Raw genomic sequence first — 18,167 nt, 5'->3', positions numbered from 1 at the left:
TATTAATCTGATAGGTGTCACTAATAATTCGATTTGTAGAGAGGTTGCCAATTAGCAGAAGAAAATTCAATTCATGTGTCATTGTGACTATTATCTGCACAAAGATTTGAATATTTAAGGATACCACTGTGTGGATCTCTAGGAACTGTTTAATATTTCGGTTAGACAACAGCTCAAATTCGTTTCTGCTATCAGGGAATTAGAGGGTCCTAGGGGGATAGTACAATAGATCAATGGTCACAGTGCTTGCGCCCCTATTGAGAGCCCCCTTTTCACTTCATTCATTCAATCTTTTAGTTGTTGCCTATTTTATGAAGAAAATTTAAATTATGAAAGAATACTGCAATTTCTTACGCAAGTCCATACTAGTCTAGATTTTTTACAAGATAAATCACGTATTTATATTCGGTAATAAAGTATAGTATTAATTCGCGATCATAAACTATCGTTTATTTTTCCAATCCCGTAAAATTATTTGTAATTAATATATCATTGGTGCACGTCAAATTTTGTGCTATATCATTAAAAATAATCAAATTAAAACACATTTAATTATCATTCAGAACTAGTGCATGCGATTTATTTTTTTACCAATAAATGTGTCAGCAGAATATCTAATCAGTTTTATTCCTCTCCTTCAACACTGATGCAATAAACTCATGCTGCAAATCCATTGAGCTTTCACAGCTTTTCTCCCTTTTTTTTCCTTGAAGGGTGGCCTGTCAAAAAGTTTTTTTTCCTGCCTCAGGCTCATAAAGCAACGTCCCTCTCAAATCCACCCCTGTTCACCGACAGGTTCTTTTCGAGCTAGTGCTGAGGGGATAGCAGGTGTTCAACCCAGCTGTCAGACGCGTCGACGACACTCAGGAAATAGATCTAGCTAATCTCGGACTAGATAAACCGTGATCATAAGAAAAAATGAAGATCAGGTTTTCCTTTTTATTCCTTTTTTAATTTCTAATCGCTATAATTATTTTAAAATTCTTTTTAGTATTTTTTATTTTTATTCATTTTTTTCCTATACATTATCTATAATTTAGTCGTTTTTATTTTTTGTATATTCATTTAATTTTTAATTTGAACTTGATGGGACATGCACATGCCATAGTCCATGTCCTATGACGGGACATAGACTAGATCAGGGGTGCTCACCTGGGGGGGGAGGGGGTCATGGCGCAGATTGCGCCATGGAAATTTTTAGGGGGGGCTGTTTTGAGGGGTATTTTTCTCATTTTTAGTTGAACTCTTGCTTTTGGGGGGTGTCCACGATATTGAGGGAGGTGCGCCCTTGCCCTTAGGGTGGCGGGCACCCCCTGGACTCGATAAACTAAAAAGTTGGGATTCTGCGTCAGGATTTTTGGGGGTATCAAATGGAAAAAAAATGCTTAAATTCAGTCAATGAACACCACAGATCATTGAGAAGAGATAAAATGGAAGGAGTGAAGACTTTCATTCGTGAAGGATTGACCTCCACGAACGCTCAAGTCACGTCACGTGACTTGAGCTCTTTGCCCAAGCTTTTGCTTAGGCAATGATTCGACTTGCTTCTTCCATTTTAATACCTACTCTAAGCTACAGACCAGTTGACATACACAGCATTTTCTAATAGTTTTCTTTTTGGAAATGTTTCGAAGGAAACTACTATATAACCGATTCATCTAAGAAAAAACTTTTGAAAACTTATTGGGGGAGACTTCATTCACTGGCTCGTCTAACATATTAAGCATAATTTCAGCACTGCAAGCAGAAATTTTCTCAAATAATTTACCGAATAAAATCGCAATACTATGGCACTCATTCAATTGTTAGAAAATTTTCCACATTATAAATACACGTTTTTTCGGCCAATTTCCAGCATAAAATTACAATAAGAAGAAAAAAGCCTTGAAATATTCCTAACACCAAAGTGTCCCCCCCCCCCCCAACCAAGTTAGAATAGCAGACAATTGAAGCGTTTAGAGTAAAAGTGGTATTCGTCTTCTTTATATATATATATATATATATATATATATATATATATATATATATATATATATATATATATATATATAATTTATATTTACACCGTCAGAAATTAGTTTCAACCTGATTCTGCTTCATTCGAAAGTGGTGTACTTCTACCACCATTTGTTGGGAGCCAGTAATGGAAAAACGGAACATCAGCAGTGTTTCATGCAAAAGTGGCTGTTAAACCATTCAATAACTCAAAATCTTGTCTTTTTGACTTCCAACCTTTTCGCACTCAACAGCTCAATTCTAACCTGCCAAAAGCATTCACTTGATGCATGTTTTTCATTGTTAAACCATCAAAATCTCTCTATTCATATTGACATCGTGGGCGAGATGTGGCCTGGGCGATCCGTAGTATTTTAGCAGAAAATAAGCAAATTACTCATCCGTCGCGTCGCCAGAAATAATAGCGTCTGGATTTCATTTCTGCTACAGTGAGCACAAGCAGATGGTAAAAGTGAAAAGAGGTAACAAAAGCAAAATTCTCACTATAACACTAAGAGTGAAACCACTCGCGAAATTACACCACGGAAAAAATAACCACCATAAACAAAAACCATAGTTTCTTCGAGTTCTAATGACATATACACAGATATAACTGGAGGATTTTTTTTTTTTCTGGGGCGCAATTATATACTTTTCTCAGCAAGAATTAGACTACCGAAATTTATTTCGGAGAAGTGAACTATACAAAAACACAATGACTGTCGATTTCATGAAAAAACTAATTTTCTAAGACTCAAATGGAACGGTTGGCTAACTACAGATAGCAGTTAAAGAAGAGTTGGGTACTAGTCTAATTTTCAACATTTGTTTGGCATCTTGCGTTTAAAATCAGGTTTACGGAGCAGGGGCGTGCACAGAAATTTTTGGGCCCGTCACAAATGACTTCTGCGGGCCCCCTTCCATATTGCTTACACCTACGTCCCTACATATATTTCAGCCCTCATTATAAAAACCTCGGGCCTCATTCAAGCTCGAGACTGGGCCAACAGGCGTCCCTTCTCCCCCCCCTTGTGGACGCCCCTGATCTTGTGGCAAAGGAGTCGGAATTCGAAGGCTTCAAGTTCCAAGAGTCGGACTCTGAGTCAATAATTTTTCCTCAAAGTCTGTAACTCTGCCAATGCTTGCGGACTGTTTCTCCCTCTTGTGCACGCCCCCGATCTTGAGGCAAAGGAGTCGGAAGTCAAAGGTGTCAAGTTCCAAGAGTCGAACTCTAATTATTTTTCTTTTAAGTCCGTAACTCTGCCAATGCTTGCGGACTGTTTTTGAGGTGAAGGAGTCGGAGGCGAAAGTTCTAAAACTCCCGGAGTCGAAAGTTCTAAAACTCCCGGAGTCGAAAGTTCTAAAACTCCCGGAGTCGGAGTCGGTAATTTTTTCTCCGACTCCGCAACACTGTTGAAAACTTCTCAAAATTCCTATTGTCACCTCCCGCCCCCTCCTTTTATTCCACAATGCTAAATTTTATTAAAAATACCTAGCGTGATAATACGCTTGACTGGATGTTATTCAGATATTCCATGCGTGAAATCGTCTACAAGAGGCATTAGTTGATATTTTGTATTTAAACGAAAAACAAATCATTTAAGAAATTCCAATTGCTCCCTTCCCCCGCTTTTCCACCCATGCTTAGACCGTTATTTATTTAAAATAAACACAATACGCTTGACTAAGTTTTAAAGGTATGTTTCAAGTTTCTAAAATGCGGAATATGCTTGTTGAGGCATTAAAAAATATCGCTGAAATATACAAGGTAACTACAAATGATTCATTCGCTTTAGAAACGCTATATATCCAAAAGCACGTACAACGATAATGAATGACAACGACAGGGCCGCAGAGAGTCCAGGAGAGCCCCTTGTCAGTTGTGTCGCCGGGCCCCTCCTGTCCCCCCCTCCAAAAAAAATAAAATAAAATAAAAAGGGGAAAAGAAGAAAAAAAAGGGGAGGGAGAAAAAATCAAAACTGCGTAACAGAAAACAATTAGCTCTATTTTAAGTGCCACAACAGTAAATACCCAATACTTTTTACGTTTTATCTTATTCGGAGTTCCCCCCTCCCCCTTTTTCTTTCTTGCTTTCTTTCTTTCCTTCTTTTTTCTGCGTCCATGTTACTGCCCCCCCCCCCCAAAAGGCCCGTGCCCCTACATTCAGACTAGGCTGACATGGCCTCTCGTCGGGTCTGGGAATATATGATAATAAACACAAACTCTTCAAGATTTGGAATTTTTCAAACCAGGTGGAATACGTTTGGGGCGTTTTTAAAATGGCTACAAAACAAGAAAATCCCCCCCCTCTTTTTTTAGCGTGTTTGTTACGTCCTGGTTGCGTCTAGCGTGTCTTGGTAGTGGTTATCACTAGGCCGTGATGGACTGATCGGTAAGGCATCGGACTTGTGACCGGGAGGGGCCCCCGGCTTTATCCAAGCCGGTCGAAGATCCACCGTCTTCATAAATGGTGACCGGGGGGTGTTAAATATGCTCGTGGTCACAAACGATACCTCTGGGGGGTGCAGGACCAGGGATTGCTCGGTTTCTGGTCTGGATCAAAAAATCAGAGCTGCCTTCAAGGTCCCATCCAACTGGTTAAACCACAAAATAGTGGTAGGTGCTGTGGACACTGGCGTGAAAAGTGGTAATGGCACAGGCTGTGCCATAGAAATTTTTAAAGGCCTTTTTAGGGGTGTTTTTCTTATTTTTGATTGACTCTCACTCTTGAGGGATCTTTGTAGTATTTAGGGGGGGGGGGGGGTGCCATTGCTCTTGGGAAGAATGGGGACCCCTGCCTAATCAAATATACCTTTTTAAATTTCTTCTTTACTAATCTCTTCTCGGAATTAGGGCTTTATTTTTCACCAATATCAAACAGTAACATACACACACACACACACTTCTCGAATTAATATAATTTATAAACTCACAATGTACTAGATTTTTAATGTTTATTAACGAAAAAGTTATTGAATTTAGAAGTGACAAGTTTTAAGACCTTTATTTGAGGTAGTGAGAAGCAAAGGAATGTAAGTGGCAAAATTAAGAATTTGGAGATAATCAGTATAAATCGTAGGTGAACCCCTCCTCTGTCTTGGGGCAAGAGATAGTACTTGCAGCCCTGGTAGGTGCACAGCATGATTTAGAAAAAAAATTCAATGAAAGCCTACCTAGGACGTAATCTTTATACGCGTTTTACTTAAAACTCGAAAATGTCCACTTACATCCCTTTGTTTCTCACTGCCTCATTAATAATAGTAAAAAATTTTAAAAGTTCTTTAGTTCGATTCATGTTTGAAAGACAGTACATAAAGTTAGCAATTTCATCTTTAATTTTCAATATCACAATGGATATATGTCCAAATTATGCAAATGATAATATGGTACAGGAATGTCCGAAGTTATGTGTTATTTTTACGACAAGTATGAGAGCAATTTAGATAGAAGTCGTAAAGAAGCACTGCTAAAAGATTTCTTGCATGACTAAGTTGCGTGTAAAATAAGAATTTTCTGATACTATCCATTTTATTACGCGTCGTATTTTCTGCGACAGCAATAAAAGGGAAATATATACGTTTCAGAATTAAGATGTAAAAGAGAAAATTAAATTGCAAAAAAATATTTCTTTCGATAAAATGTATGCTAGAGTGAAATAAATGTATTAAAACTCAAACTTATAGTGGGAACTAGAAAAAAAAAGATGTTTTTGTAACATAAAATCTATGTTAAAAATTTAAAAAAATAGATTCGAATAAAAATTATTTGCATGACATGTACTTAAATCTTAACCCAAACACAGAAATGTAGACGGGATGTATAATCGAAAGTACTCTGTTCTCAAAAACAAATTGATTGTTACCGCGTGCAGTAGAGAAATAAATTTTTCTCCCCCCCCCCCCCCCCACCACGTATCTTAGTTATACTTACAATATATTCCCTTTATTAATAAATATACCATTTAAATATTTTACATTTTTTTAAATAAATAGGATTCGGTAACTTGCTATGAGTTTAGTAAGTGATCCATATTCAATTGAAGGGCTCGAGACAGGAATGTGACAAGCCACAAGGAGTGACTTTTCGATTGGATTATGTCATTTGGAGAAAAACTAGTTTTAGTATTGCAGAATATAGAATTTATAATACGTTTGAAAAATTCTACAGATATTTTTTTATGAGTTGGAAATAGACCTACTGAAAAATTCACATCATGTGACAAATCACATTCTTGCCCCGAGCCCTTCAATTTAACAAGTAATGTTCAAGCAACATAATGTGTGACATGAACTCTAATGTTATATATGAAAACATCTAATTAAAAAAATTAAAGAAAAAAATTGCAAAAATTTTTTTTTTTCTTTTTTTCTTTTTTTTTTGTCAAAGGCCTCATGCGCGACTGGAAGATGTCAATTGATTTCCATAACTCTTTTTTTTTTCCTTTTTTGTCTTTATAATTCGCAACTTTTCTGCACTATTACAACTTCGAAATACAAAAATGAGTTTTTTCGGCCCACCCTAATGTACACTGTACACTGCATTAACTGCCATTTGAAATCAAATATAGGAAACTGAGTTCACCGATTATTAAAGTTCATCGGTTGATCAAATAGTTAATAACAGTTCTCAATAATAGAAGAAAACGCAATAGACTGATTTTTAAAAAAATGATTCAAACTACTGATGTAGCTGCTCTAGTAGTCAGACCCCGATTAAATACATCGAGCAGCCAGAGGCCAAACATTTTTTTGGGACCCGCTATTGTTAAACCTTGCAATTTTAGCCATTGGCTAAAACAGTTTTAGCTACTTGAGGGCCCCTAAAAAGGGGGGTCCCGAGGCCAGGAGTGCCCACCTAGGGTGTGTCAAGTCGCAGACTGAGCCATTGAAAGTTTTAGGAGGGGTTGAGGGATATTTTAACTTTTTTTGGGGAGGGGGGCTCATGCTTTTGGGAGTCTTCGCGATATTTAAGGGGGTGCGCCCTTGTTCTTAGGGAGGTGGGCACCCCTGCCTAGACCATGGAGCAATTGGCCTATTCAGTAATCGGGTCTTGCTAGAAGGGCTGACTAGAAGTTTTATTTCGGAATTTCTAAATTAGATTTACGCATAAAGTAATTCATGCCCTATCTAGTTCTGTACGAAGATACGCTCAATTTGAAGTTTCACTCTTTAGTTTCATTTCCATAGCACATTTTTTATATTACTGAGCGAAAAAAAGGTTACTCAAAACATCAATCTTCAACGTGTCTCACTCAGTATTGAACTGGGGCAGCGATATGTTTATCTTTTATCACGATTTGTTTCTAATCAATTTCTAAGTTGTTTTTAATACGAAATTAATCACTTTTTTTCTTCTTGTTTGGAAGACCCAGTGCTAAATGTAATCAAAAGTCACGACAAAGGCAAGAAAGGGACGAAAGAAAAACCATTACGACACAAAACCACTTGTATGTGTAGCAAGGTCGTCTGCAAGAAACCAAACAAGAAAGGGCGAGACAATGCAGCTGATTTTTAAAATTACCGTCTTTTGCTGCCACATGTTGCGCTCTTTTTCCCTCTGACTCGATCTCGCCAATCAGAAACAAGTCTACACGTGACGTCACGGCCCTCGGAATGTAAACTATTCAATGTCATGAGGAATCGAATCTGCTCGTTGAATAAACGGAAAGACAACGGTTTTATTAGGGCAAAGATCACGAGCGATAAGGGCAATAAAGTGCCTCATTTAAAAGACAAAACGGAAGGAACTATCGGGAAAAAGCACGCAGATATTGGCAAGGTATGCCTGCTGAAGATCGAATTGCGTGTCGCTTGGAATGAGGAATGCTCTTCTGGTATTTCGGATGAATGTGAATAAATGCATTCCAAGTGTCTGAACCCAATATGTAATCAGTCAGTGAGATTTCCGTCACTTAGTTTGGACACCGAACAAGGGATGCTTCCGTGGAGTTTAGTCAGCCCCGTTATTTGAGGGATCAGGAGGGGCAACTGCCCCCAGGGACGCCCCGAACTTAAAACTTTTGGGAGGGCGGAAAATCTCGATTTCTCGAATGGAACTCCACATTTCGCCGAATGATGATAATTTTGCCGATCGGAACTCCAAATATTGCCGAATGATGATAATTTTGCCGATCGGAACTCCAAATATTGCCGAATGATGATAATTTTGCCGAGTCTTCAGACAAATTTTTCCGAATAAGCATATTTTTGGAAGATCACTGACCTCCCATCGGGGCGCCCCTGACTGCAGCCCAGGCTTTTGAAAACAATGTGTTTGAATATGTACTTGTACCAGGGCTTCTTCCTTCTAACAAAAGAAGTGCAGGAGCCAGGAGTCCTAGAGTCTTCAAAACATATTTTAACGCTAAAAGAGCCTGAATTTCGTTTAAAATATTAAAACTCACATAAAATTGAAAAGAAGTGTAGGAACTGAGCTCCCGCCCTCAATTTACTTTCAAGTAAATCATGCAAATATTTTCCCAAAATAGGCAAAACCTGCATTGTGAACGTGAACCTTACATAGTGATTATGTGCAGTGCATTATCGCTAGAAACGCCTTCTGGAGGGGGGTTTTTTGATTAAAACAATCCTTACATGTGGAGAACTGTATTAGGATTGACAATAGTGTTAAAACTAGGGCTTTCGGGGGATGTTTTCACCCCCAAAACCTCCCCTTCACCACAGACACGTGCAGTTATCTTTTAGAACAAGTCAATTCGGATTATGAAATAGTGCACTGAGCATAAAACCGCCAAATTTTTCTGAAGGATCCAGCATTAGCAAATATCTGTTCTCTTTAATCGGAGAAGGGAAATTGGAGGTTGTACAACTACTCAAGAGCTATTAAGAGGTTGATATGAAATAATTATTTATTGTAAAATTTATCAATTCTATATCTTTATCGAAATTCGAAAAACGATTGAAATCGGACACTTTTCCAAGTCCCTTTACCGCATGAAGCTTATTGTAAACCTTACTTGCACTTGTTGCTGGTCCATCATTCGCGAGACATCGTGGTTTTAGCTTGTATTCATTTCACATTCGAGCGCTACCATTTCGTCTGGATTAGTTGCGGTTCAGTGAGAATCAGCGAACCAGAAATATTTCCCTAAAACTGTACGCCGCTAATGACCCTGGTTAGAGACGTAATAAATAATAAAGGACAGTTTCTTGACGTAAAAATTGTCTCAAACAAAATTAGGAAGAAGTTGAATTACTCTCGAGAGTAACTGAGCAAGAAGATATTTAATGCTAATGTTTGAAAGGAAAGTAGCAAGTAAGCATATGTAAGCATATGTAAAGAGGTCTTAAAAGTAAAAAAAAAAGTGAGGAGAAAGCATTCAGTTGCTATCAGATTTTAAGGGTACAGGAAATGAATGACATGTCTAAAATGACATAGAATCGGCATGATTTCGAAATCATTGTTGAGAGTTGAAGAAAAAGCGTTTGGAAAGAAAGTTTGAGGCGAAAGTTAAGTAATTACGTAGAGTTTGTTCCTCTACTTTCTTTATTTTAGACTTGCGCACAGTTTCAAGTTGCATGCGACTGCTTTATTGTCAACTTGTCAACATCTTTCCTAAAACGTTGACGATTTTGCAGACGAGAGCGTGAAATTAGAATTGATGTAGTGATTAGATAAGCATGAGCATTGATCTGTGTTGTAAATTAGTTCGTTTTCATAGCGATTCTCGTACCGGTCGAATTTTTCTCAATGTCGTTTTCGACCAATCACGTGTCTCAAATCCCGACAGATTCATCAATTAGAGGTCTAAAATCGTCTCATTGACAGATTCAGAAACGAAAGTGAAGTTAAATCTGAGGCGAACGAAAATCAAGCTGTTTGTCTCCAGGGCTTTTCGACAAACGAAGTCCCCGTATATGTTCAACGCAAATAAAAAAAATTAATAATAATAACACTAAATGAGTAATTTAATATAAAGGACACTGAATTTAGTGATTCACTGTTAAAGGGTCGTAGATGCATTTTTCATTAAAAAAAAGGGTGAAAAACTAAACTATGCAATTAGCGTAAAATGCTGTCTGCTCAAGTAAAAATCGAAGAAAGCAGATTGCGCAGAGGATTACAAAGTCAGAAAGTTGCCGAATGAAAAAAGGCTATATCGTGCAATGAATGAAGTTTCCTTTAAATGCTTTTTTTTTCTTTTCTGATCGAAAAAATGATCACGCACAGTAGTTTTTGGTGTCTTTAAACGACTGTTTTATCACATTGGCTAGTAAATATTTTACAGCAATTTTTCAACATTTTACCATTAAAAAAAATTTTAATGCCGAAGTTTATAGAAATTTGTGAAACTTCACTAAAATCAAATGTAATGTTTTGTAAATATACTTTAAATAATTATTTTGAGATGTTTAAAATTTTGTAAACATGTATTTTATAAATGAAAAACTATCAAATAAGCTTGGTGCTACAATATTATTAAAGTGAAAAACCAACGTAAATAAAGCACAAATTCAAGTGAATTTGTGCTTTATTTTCTTTGGTTTTCCACTTTAAATTACATGCATTTTATACTTTTCTTGTTTCATTAAACTCCATATAAAATCATTTGATCTTTTCCTCCTTCACAGCGATGAAAATGCAATATAATGTCCCTTAAAGACGTCCAGGACACAAAAATCGTCAAACTTTGCATTTTTTTTTTTTTTTTAACCATTTAAAAAATTTTCTGCGTTTGTTTCTGCTTAAAAGACGGTTGAATCTTGTTTCTATCTTAGTTAGAACGAAAAATAGAATTATTTTTGTTGCATGCATTTAACTAATATTATACATATTTAACTTTAAAACTTTAAATGCGTTTAAGATGGCATTTGTAAGTGTCCCCCTTTACAGGTTCGTCATTTAGAGGTTGAGGCGGGTGCCATTGCCTCCCCAGCTTTGAGAGATCACTGTATTTTTATTTTTGCACTGCAGTCTTTTTTTTTTCGATGAAATATGCATCAAGTTTTAATGTCCCCCCCCCCCCTCCCCGCGCAAAACGTTAAACGAAAGCCCTTCCATACAAGAAAACATATTCTGGCAGCGCCACTCCAAACGAAATGCACATATCAACTAGAACTGCAATAAGTAGAGTGTACATCGTTTGAAAGTAACAATCAAATGCATGATTTTTATCTCCTTAATACTTTTACAAGCCCAATGTTGAAAAGACGAATGTTACTACAGCGGCATCTCTGCAGATTGATATATACAACTCTGCATTTCCTCTCCCTCTCTTTCCATTGCTCCTTATTACGGGACGTCGGCGTCGCCTAGAGATACCAATTGCAATTCTTCATGCACGAGTACCTGCATTGTTAAGGAAAAGGTATGTTAACAATGATGATAAAATTCGTCCTTGGTGTGAGCGGAATGAAAACCTCATTTATTAATACCGCTGAAACAAGAGCGGAACATCAAAATAAACCAACAAATGAAGTAGTATTTAATTTGAAAATTATTGTATTCGCCAAGGAAAGTGTTTGTTAGGTAAATTGGGTAATTTTGGACATGATGCTTTTCCGGAATTAGAATTTGAAAAGATTGAAAAATTAAGTTCATAGTTTTACCTTTTTGTACGTTATTATTATTATTATTATTTTGATGAAACGTATTTAGCAAACGGTGCTTGTTATTTAAGCATAAAAAAATAATAATAATTAAAAAAAAAATCGAAATAAAACAACAAATTAAATAGTATTCAATTTAAAATTTATTGTATTCTCCGGGGAAAGTTGTTTGTTTGATTAATTGGTTAATTTTAGAAATTAGGTCATTTTAGACACAAAGCTTTCCCGTAATAAAAATTTTAAAATATTGAAGGATAAAGTTCGTAGTTTTAATTTTTTGTACATTATTATTTTTTCGATGAAACATATTTTGTAAACAATGCTTGTTATTTAAGCATAAAAAATAAAAATAAAAAAAACATCAAAATAAACCAAAAAATAAAATCGTATTCAATTTGAAATTTATCGTATCCTCCGAGGGAAGTTTGTTTGATTGATTAGGTAATTTTAGACATAATGCTTTCCCGGAATTAAATTTTTAAAATATTGAAGGATAAAGTTCATAATTTTATTTTTCGTACATTATTACTTTTTTATGAAACGTATTTAGTAAACAATGTTTGTTATTTAAGCGTAAAAAATAAAAAATAATAATAAATAACATATTTTTCAAAAATAAACAACAAATTATTACCTCACGATAACATAAGAGATGATTTTTTTCAGATCGGTAATTTCTTTCTCCAAATTGTTAGCTTATCTTAATAAGATGGCTTCTTTGTTACACAATTTTATGCCTGTTTTTGCTGTTTATTCGTTCATTATATACCTGTTTATTCATTCATTTTAATTTATTTTTTGCTTTTAACATATATGATGACAAAGTTAAGTTTTGAAAACAAACAGGGATTACAAATTAAATTTAAGTTCATAAAAATTAATTATCAATTAAACAGCTGACGATAATTCTAATTTCAGCACAGAAAAAAAAATGGTTTTGAAAGATAAAAGATTGCAATTTATTATCACGTGGCAAATAATTTATGATTTTCCACTGAAAATAATTATTTTCTGTTTTAGTAAAGTTTACATTTACTTCATTAAAAATACAGTTCACTAAATCTCCTTTTTGAAGTATGTTTTTTTTTTTTTTTAATTTTTTTTTTTTTTTTTTTTTTTTTTTTTTTTTAACACTTGGTATTACAAAAATTATGGTTCGAAAATCAAGAGAGTTTGAAAGTTACTCAAGTCCCGGTAATCCGAGTTGATCGGAACCGACACCAACTCGAATTACTGAAAAGTCCAATTATCGGACTACATCATAAAATCGATGAGAAACGCTAATTACAGTTTAAAAAATCGTCATTAAGTATTGTAAAAGCACTTATTTTTGCGATGCAGTAATTTTTGCGATTTTTACTTGTCCATCATTATCGCAAAAAGTTAAGCCTGGGCGAAATATTTTTTTCTTCAACTTTCGGTTCTGTTCAGATAAAATTTGCGAAATTTTCAACTCGCAAAATTATTGATATCTTCATTTACGCGAAAATAATGCGTCCACAGAATTTTTCTAACACTAAAGTGGAGGGTCTGGGACCGTAAAAAGTCGTCTTTAAATGGATAAAAAAACTAGAGAAATAAAATAGTGGGGAAAAAAAAGCCGAGAACACAGCTTTTTAAATGTGAAAATGTATTTTGGATGTTTGAGAAAACCAGGGCTGCGGAGTGGGAGAAAAAATGACCGACTTCGGAATTTTTAAAGTTTTCGACTCCGACCTTTTACCCCTAAATCAATCCGACTCCAACTCCGCAAGCACTGGCAGAGTTGCAGACTTTTAAAGGAAAATAACCACTACGACTCCGAATCTTGAAAGTTTTGAACCTTCGATTTTCGACATTGACTGCTCGACTCCGACTCCGCAGTCCTGGGACCCATGTACACAAAATCTCACTTTGTTTTTTAAATAATCACTTATGGGCATTTTTATTGTTTTTGAGCGATCCTCGTGTCACTTTTCCAGAACTTAATTCTTTTGCTTTTTTTTTTTCTCTCGTGAGGGGGAAAGTATTCTTTTAGCTACGTGGGATTAAGCGGAGAGAGCTCGGATCGCAATATAGTTATTTTACGAAGAGCATATTCTATGAGAAAGATATTTGCTTCATTGATTGAATTATAACGTAAAGTTTTGTTGTGAAATAAATTAATGAATGAAAGATTTAACTCTAGCGCAGAATTGTTGTGGATAAAGTGCACATTTGTTGAATAATTGATAAAATTTTGACAGCTCCAATACAACAATTAATTACACATAGCTGACATTTTAACATAGTATTAAATATAAAGACAAAATTAAAAAATATTTATTTTACTTTATTTATTTATCTTGTGATTCCTTAATGTTTTTAAAATGTGGATCTGTCCTGTTCTTACGCCGAGACCTTCAATTGAAAAAATGTTATGCTTAATCTGAAAGGAATTAAACCACACACCTCTTAACAGATCTTGCTTCATTAGGAGGATCTTCTTTCTCAGGAGGCAACTGAGGATCTGTTCCTTGCTCAGCCAGGCGGTCAGAAATGGCTCCTTCGATATCCCCTTGCGCACTGGTCTCATATCCGGAATCCTTGGTGAGCTTGCGAGGTGAGCGGGAGCTCCGGGGGCTGAGCTCCTCTTCCATATCCCAATCGGAAGACATACAAAGGGAGCGAGCCTGCAAGCTCCGTGAAGCACTTTCCGCGCTGGGTGGCGCCTTAGCTGCCAGGCTGCGCCGCTCCCTCGCCAGATTTCTCTGAGAGCCCCATTCCCGGCGCAGGGTAGTGGCTTGGTCAGATCTCTCAGTAGGCGGCTCTGGCACACATTTCTGGCCTCCCTGGTAGAAAAAAAAAAGAAAAAAAATTAAATGATTGCATTTAATCATTGAGAAGAGATAAAATGGAGGGAGTGAAGACTTTCATTCATGAAACCAGACCCCTAGTCACGTGATAGATTTTAAAGCAAAGCATAGGAAGAAATCAGGTTTCCTTCGCTTGCTTCACGAAAAACATGCCAACCATTCGTCGTTATTGAATCACGTGACTTGGGATCTTTGGAATTGCTCCCTCTATTTTAATTCCTGCTCTAAACTTTTAATGTGTCCATATTTTGCAATGCCAACAACAATGGAGCTGTTTATAACTTATGCCATACGTTTATTTCAAGAAATATGATCCCTTCCCCCCCCCTGAGTCACACGTCCCCTTAACCCTTAGGGGGAAGAGGGTAGCAAGAAGTGTGACATCAGACATTTTGACTCAAATGAAAGCATTTTTTGTAACAGTATGTCTGTGTAATATACGCGTGACGTGACAAAACGGAAGGAGGGGTAACGGGTAAGGTGAGTGTGACATTTTATGAAAAGGGGGGGGGGCAAATATATTGAAAAAAAATGTATGACATCATGATCCCCTAACAACGGTTGTTTAAGGTGAAGTGCAAAAATTTGTTTGCACTTCTCCTTGATAAACGTCTCCCAAACTGAATCAATATTTCTCCATGCAGATGGGAGAGTTCAGTTATATTTTTTTCTAAAATCTATTAAACAAGCTTTTTCACCAGACATTGGTTAGCCTTAAAAAAATTAAAATAAGTTTGTTTTAAAGGAAATAAGTCTTTGTTCAGCTCTCTGTTTCAGCGAAAAGCATTACATTTTAATTTTTATTCTGATTGCTTGAATTTCGTCATTTCCTTTCGTAACTCAAGAAATTTCAAAAACTAATATGACGCAGCACTTTCCTTATTTTAAACACGTTTGGCGATGAAATAAAACGAATATCTTTAGCAGTGAATAAGTCAGCTCTTCAAATAAACTTAGATAGTTTTTTTTTTTTCTTTTAAAGAATCTACTCTCACAGCCTTTCATAGACCTTGGTACTTCTGGTTAAACATTTAAAAAGAATTGTTTTAAAGTTGAGTTCTTAATAAGAAGCCTTTAGGAAAATAACCTGTCCATCAATTCAAAAGAGTAAAGCTGATGCTTTGAAAAAGATAACAAAAAAAAAAAAAAAGAAGAAAAGGAGAAGCGTTTACTTAATGGATTGTTTCTATATGACTTATACCTTTTAATCGTTTTTTACTAACATATAAACAACTGTTAGTCATCTTTTAAAGGTTTCTTTACGAACCAAGTCTCATTTTTCTTGAAACTTTCTTTTTTACATTGAACTCTATGAAGTTATTATTCTAATAACTTCATTTTCAAAAACCGCGACTCTTCGTTTTACAACGCATATTTGTCCTTGCAAATGAGGTCTGATGTAAGTTAAGTTGGATAATTTATGTTTGTCGACTCCATTCTTCTACTGTTTTTCAAAAGTTTCCCCTGAATAAGCATTTGAATAACAAATCATCCAACCATTGTGTTAACTAAGCTGTAATTTTACACTTTATTTCATTTAGTTATATGACGCAGAAACTTGATGTGTTTCTTATCCGCGGGCCAAATATTTCAGCATGTTGTGGATAAGCGATTATGACAGCAGGACCGACGAGAGGCCATGTCAGCCTAGTCAGAAACTAGGGACCCGGCCACTGACGCACACAAGGGGAGGGTCCAGGGGGTCCGAACCCCTCCCATGTTCCTTGAGTTTTTTTTAATTGACTATAAACTTATGTATGCAGTACGTAAAATAATTCCAAGCAATGGTAATAATAATTTCAGATTTAATAAATGAAATATATATATATATATATATATATATATATATATATATATATATATATATATATATATATATATATATATATATATTCTCTTTTTCTTCCCCTACAAAATCGAGCTGTATGTGAACATAATTGTCTAGAATGATGATTTTGCTTCACTGTTTTTATTTTTAACTATGAGAAAAGTATATTGTGCTTTCTGGTATTTTAATTAGGTATTTGCTATTCATAAATTTATTTTATTAACTAATGCTAAGTATATATTCAATATTTTGTTTTTTTAATGTTTTTTGTTCCCGACAACCGATAAAATCAAAAAAATATATTTGGATGCGTGTTGGAGTATGATATGAGATTGGTGGACCTTCCAACCTGGACTCCCCCTTAGAGAAATTCCTGTGCGCGCCCTTTGCCCGGTCTTTGAGGGGACCCGACTTGGAGTGGAGTCCAAGTAGTACAAATTTCATATGTTTTCTGGGGGGAGAGGGCCCCGGCATTCACAGTGGCAAGGAGTTCTCGGCAGCCCTGTCTGACAGTGATAAGAATGTTGGACACAACAATAATTTACGTTCTTGCAATGACGTAGTGGGCAGTACACAGAATATAGGCTAAGTAAGAAGGAAAGATTAAGAAGTTAATACACGACAAAAGAAGACTTGATGATACATCACAGAGGACCAATTTAAACAAGGGCGCCCATATGCAAAATTTTAAGGGGGGCTCAGATATTTTCCCCATGGTTTGGCAGGATATTTTCCTAATAGAAACCGATTTCAGTACAAATTAGAGGTATTAAAATTTGACATTTTTAATAACTTATTCATTAATTGCTGGAGAAGAAATGTTTTTACATTTTTGCAAAGAAAAAAGTACTAAAAGCAAGGAAGTTCTAATTTAAAGGGGGAGGGGGCTTAAGCCCCAATTCCCCCCCCCCCCCTCTTATATGGGCGCCATTGAATTTAAAGGCCAACACCCATAACATCGTGCAATATACCGACAGTCCGGTTATCCCATCATTCAGAGACTGCAGTTTCGATTCTTGCTGGTGAGATAAAATCTCCAACTTGTTGGCCCCCGCGGCTTCAATGCTATAACATCTGCCTCCAGCTCGGTTCTTCTCTATTGCAGATTAATGAGTCCATAACAAAGACGAAATTGCACTCTCTGTGTGGGATAACCGGGCTATCGGTATATTGCCTGTAGATCTACCTTAGCCCTGGCTTAGGGGGGCGGTAACTTACTGTTTAATACCATAACACCAATTAAATTGATTTAACAAAAGGAGTTTTTTGTGATAACTGAAGCCTGGTCAACATGCGAAAGTAACCGGGGGAGCTTTTACAAATGAAATGCAATAACTAGGCAATTGCTGGGGTTTTCGATAATAGCCGTTTACATTAAACCCTGCAGCTGACTAATACCTCCGTTGAGACACCCAGCTTTGCACCTGGTAAGGAGTAGGTCTAATATTATACCTGCAATAATCTGCATGTTTTCCCTTTTTTAGGGAATTTTCTCATCTCGGTTGTTCAGCAGGGCTGTCTAATTGGGAATCGAACTGATCTTGGGGCAAAAAAGCCAGAGTCTGGAGTCGAAGGTTTAAAATTCCAAGAATCGAAGTCTGTTATTTTTCCTTCGAGTCCACAACCTGCCACGACTGCGGAGTCCGAGTCAGACTGATTTTGGAGCAGTCGGAGTAGGAGTCGAAGGCTCCAAAATTCCGGAGTCGGTCATTTTCCTTCTAACTCAGCTGTTCTACTCATTAGCTCAAAAAAGGGGGGAGAGGAGGAGCGGGGAGAAGAGAGGCTTCAACAACCAATTGAGTCTCCAAATTTGCCGATTCGTCAGACAAAATTTGCAATGAAGAATTTCCTGAAAGGTCATATTAACCTCCCGAGACCACAGATACAGGGCGCCCCTGTTTGCGTCATCCAAATCAAAATATTGGCGAAAAGAAAGCGTCT

At 36.3% G+C, this 18,167-nt stretch overlaps 1 protein-coding gene across 2 annotated transcripts in view; it reads right to left on the bottom strand.

Moving 5' to 3' along the window:
- Positions 1–18,167, bottom strand: part of LOC129231861 (uncharacterized) — a 464,063-nt gene that overhangs the window by 311,637 nt on the left and 134,259 nt on the right. For both annotated transcript variants that reach the window (XM_054866245.1, XM_054866246.1), the window contains exon 3: positions 13,995–14,374. In XM_054866245.1, the coding sequence (XP_054722220.1) occupies positions 13,995–14,374 (380 nt within the window). The remainder of the gene's footprint in view (positions 1–13,994; positions 14,375–18,167) is intronic.

Source organism: Uloborus diversus, chromosome 10 (assembly GCF_026930045.1).
Source record: "Uloborus diversus isolate 005 chromosome 10, Udiv.v.3.1, whole genome shotgun sequence".
Lineage (NCBI taxonomy): Eukaryota > Metazoa > Arthropoda > Arachnida > Araneae > Uloboridae > Uloborus > Uloborus diversus.
This window is presented reverse-complemented; position numbering and strand designations above follow the sequence as displayed.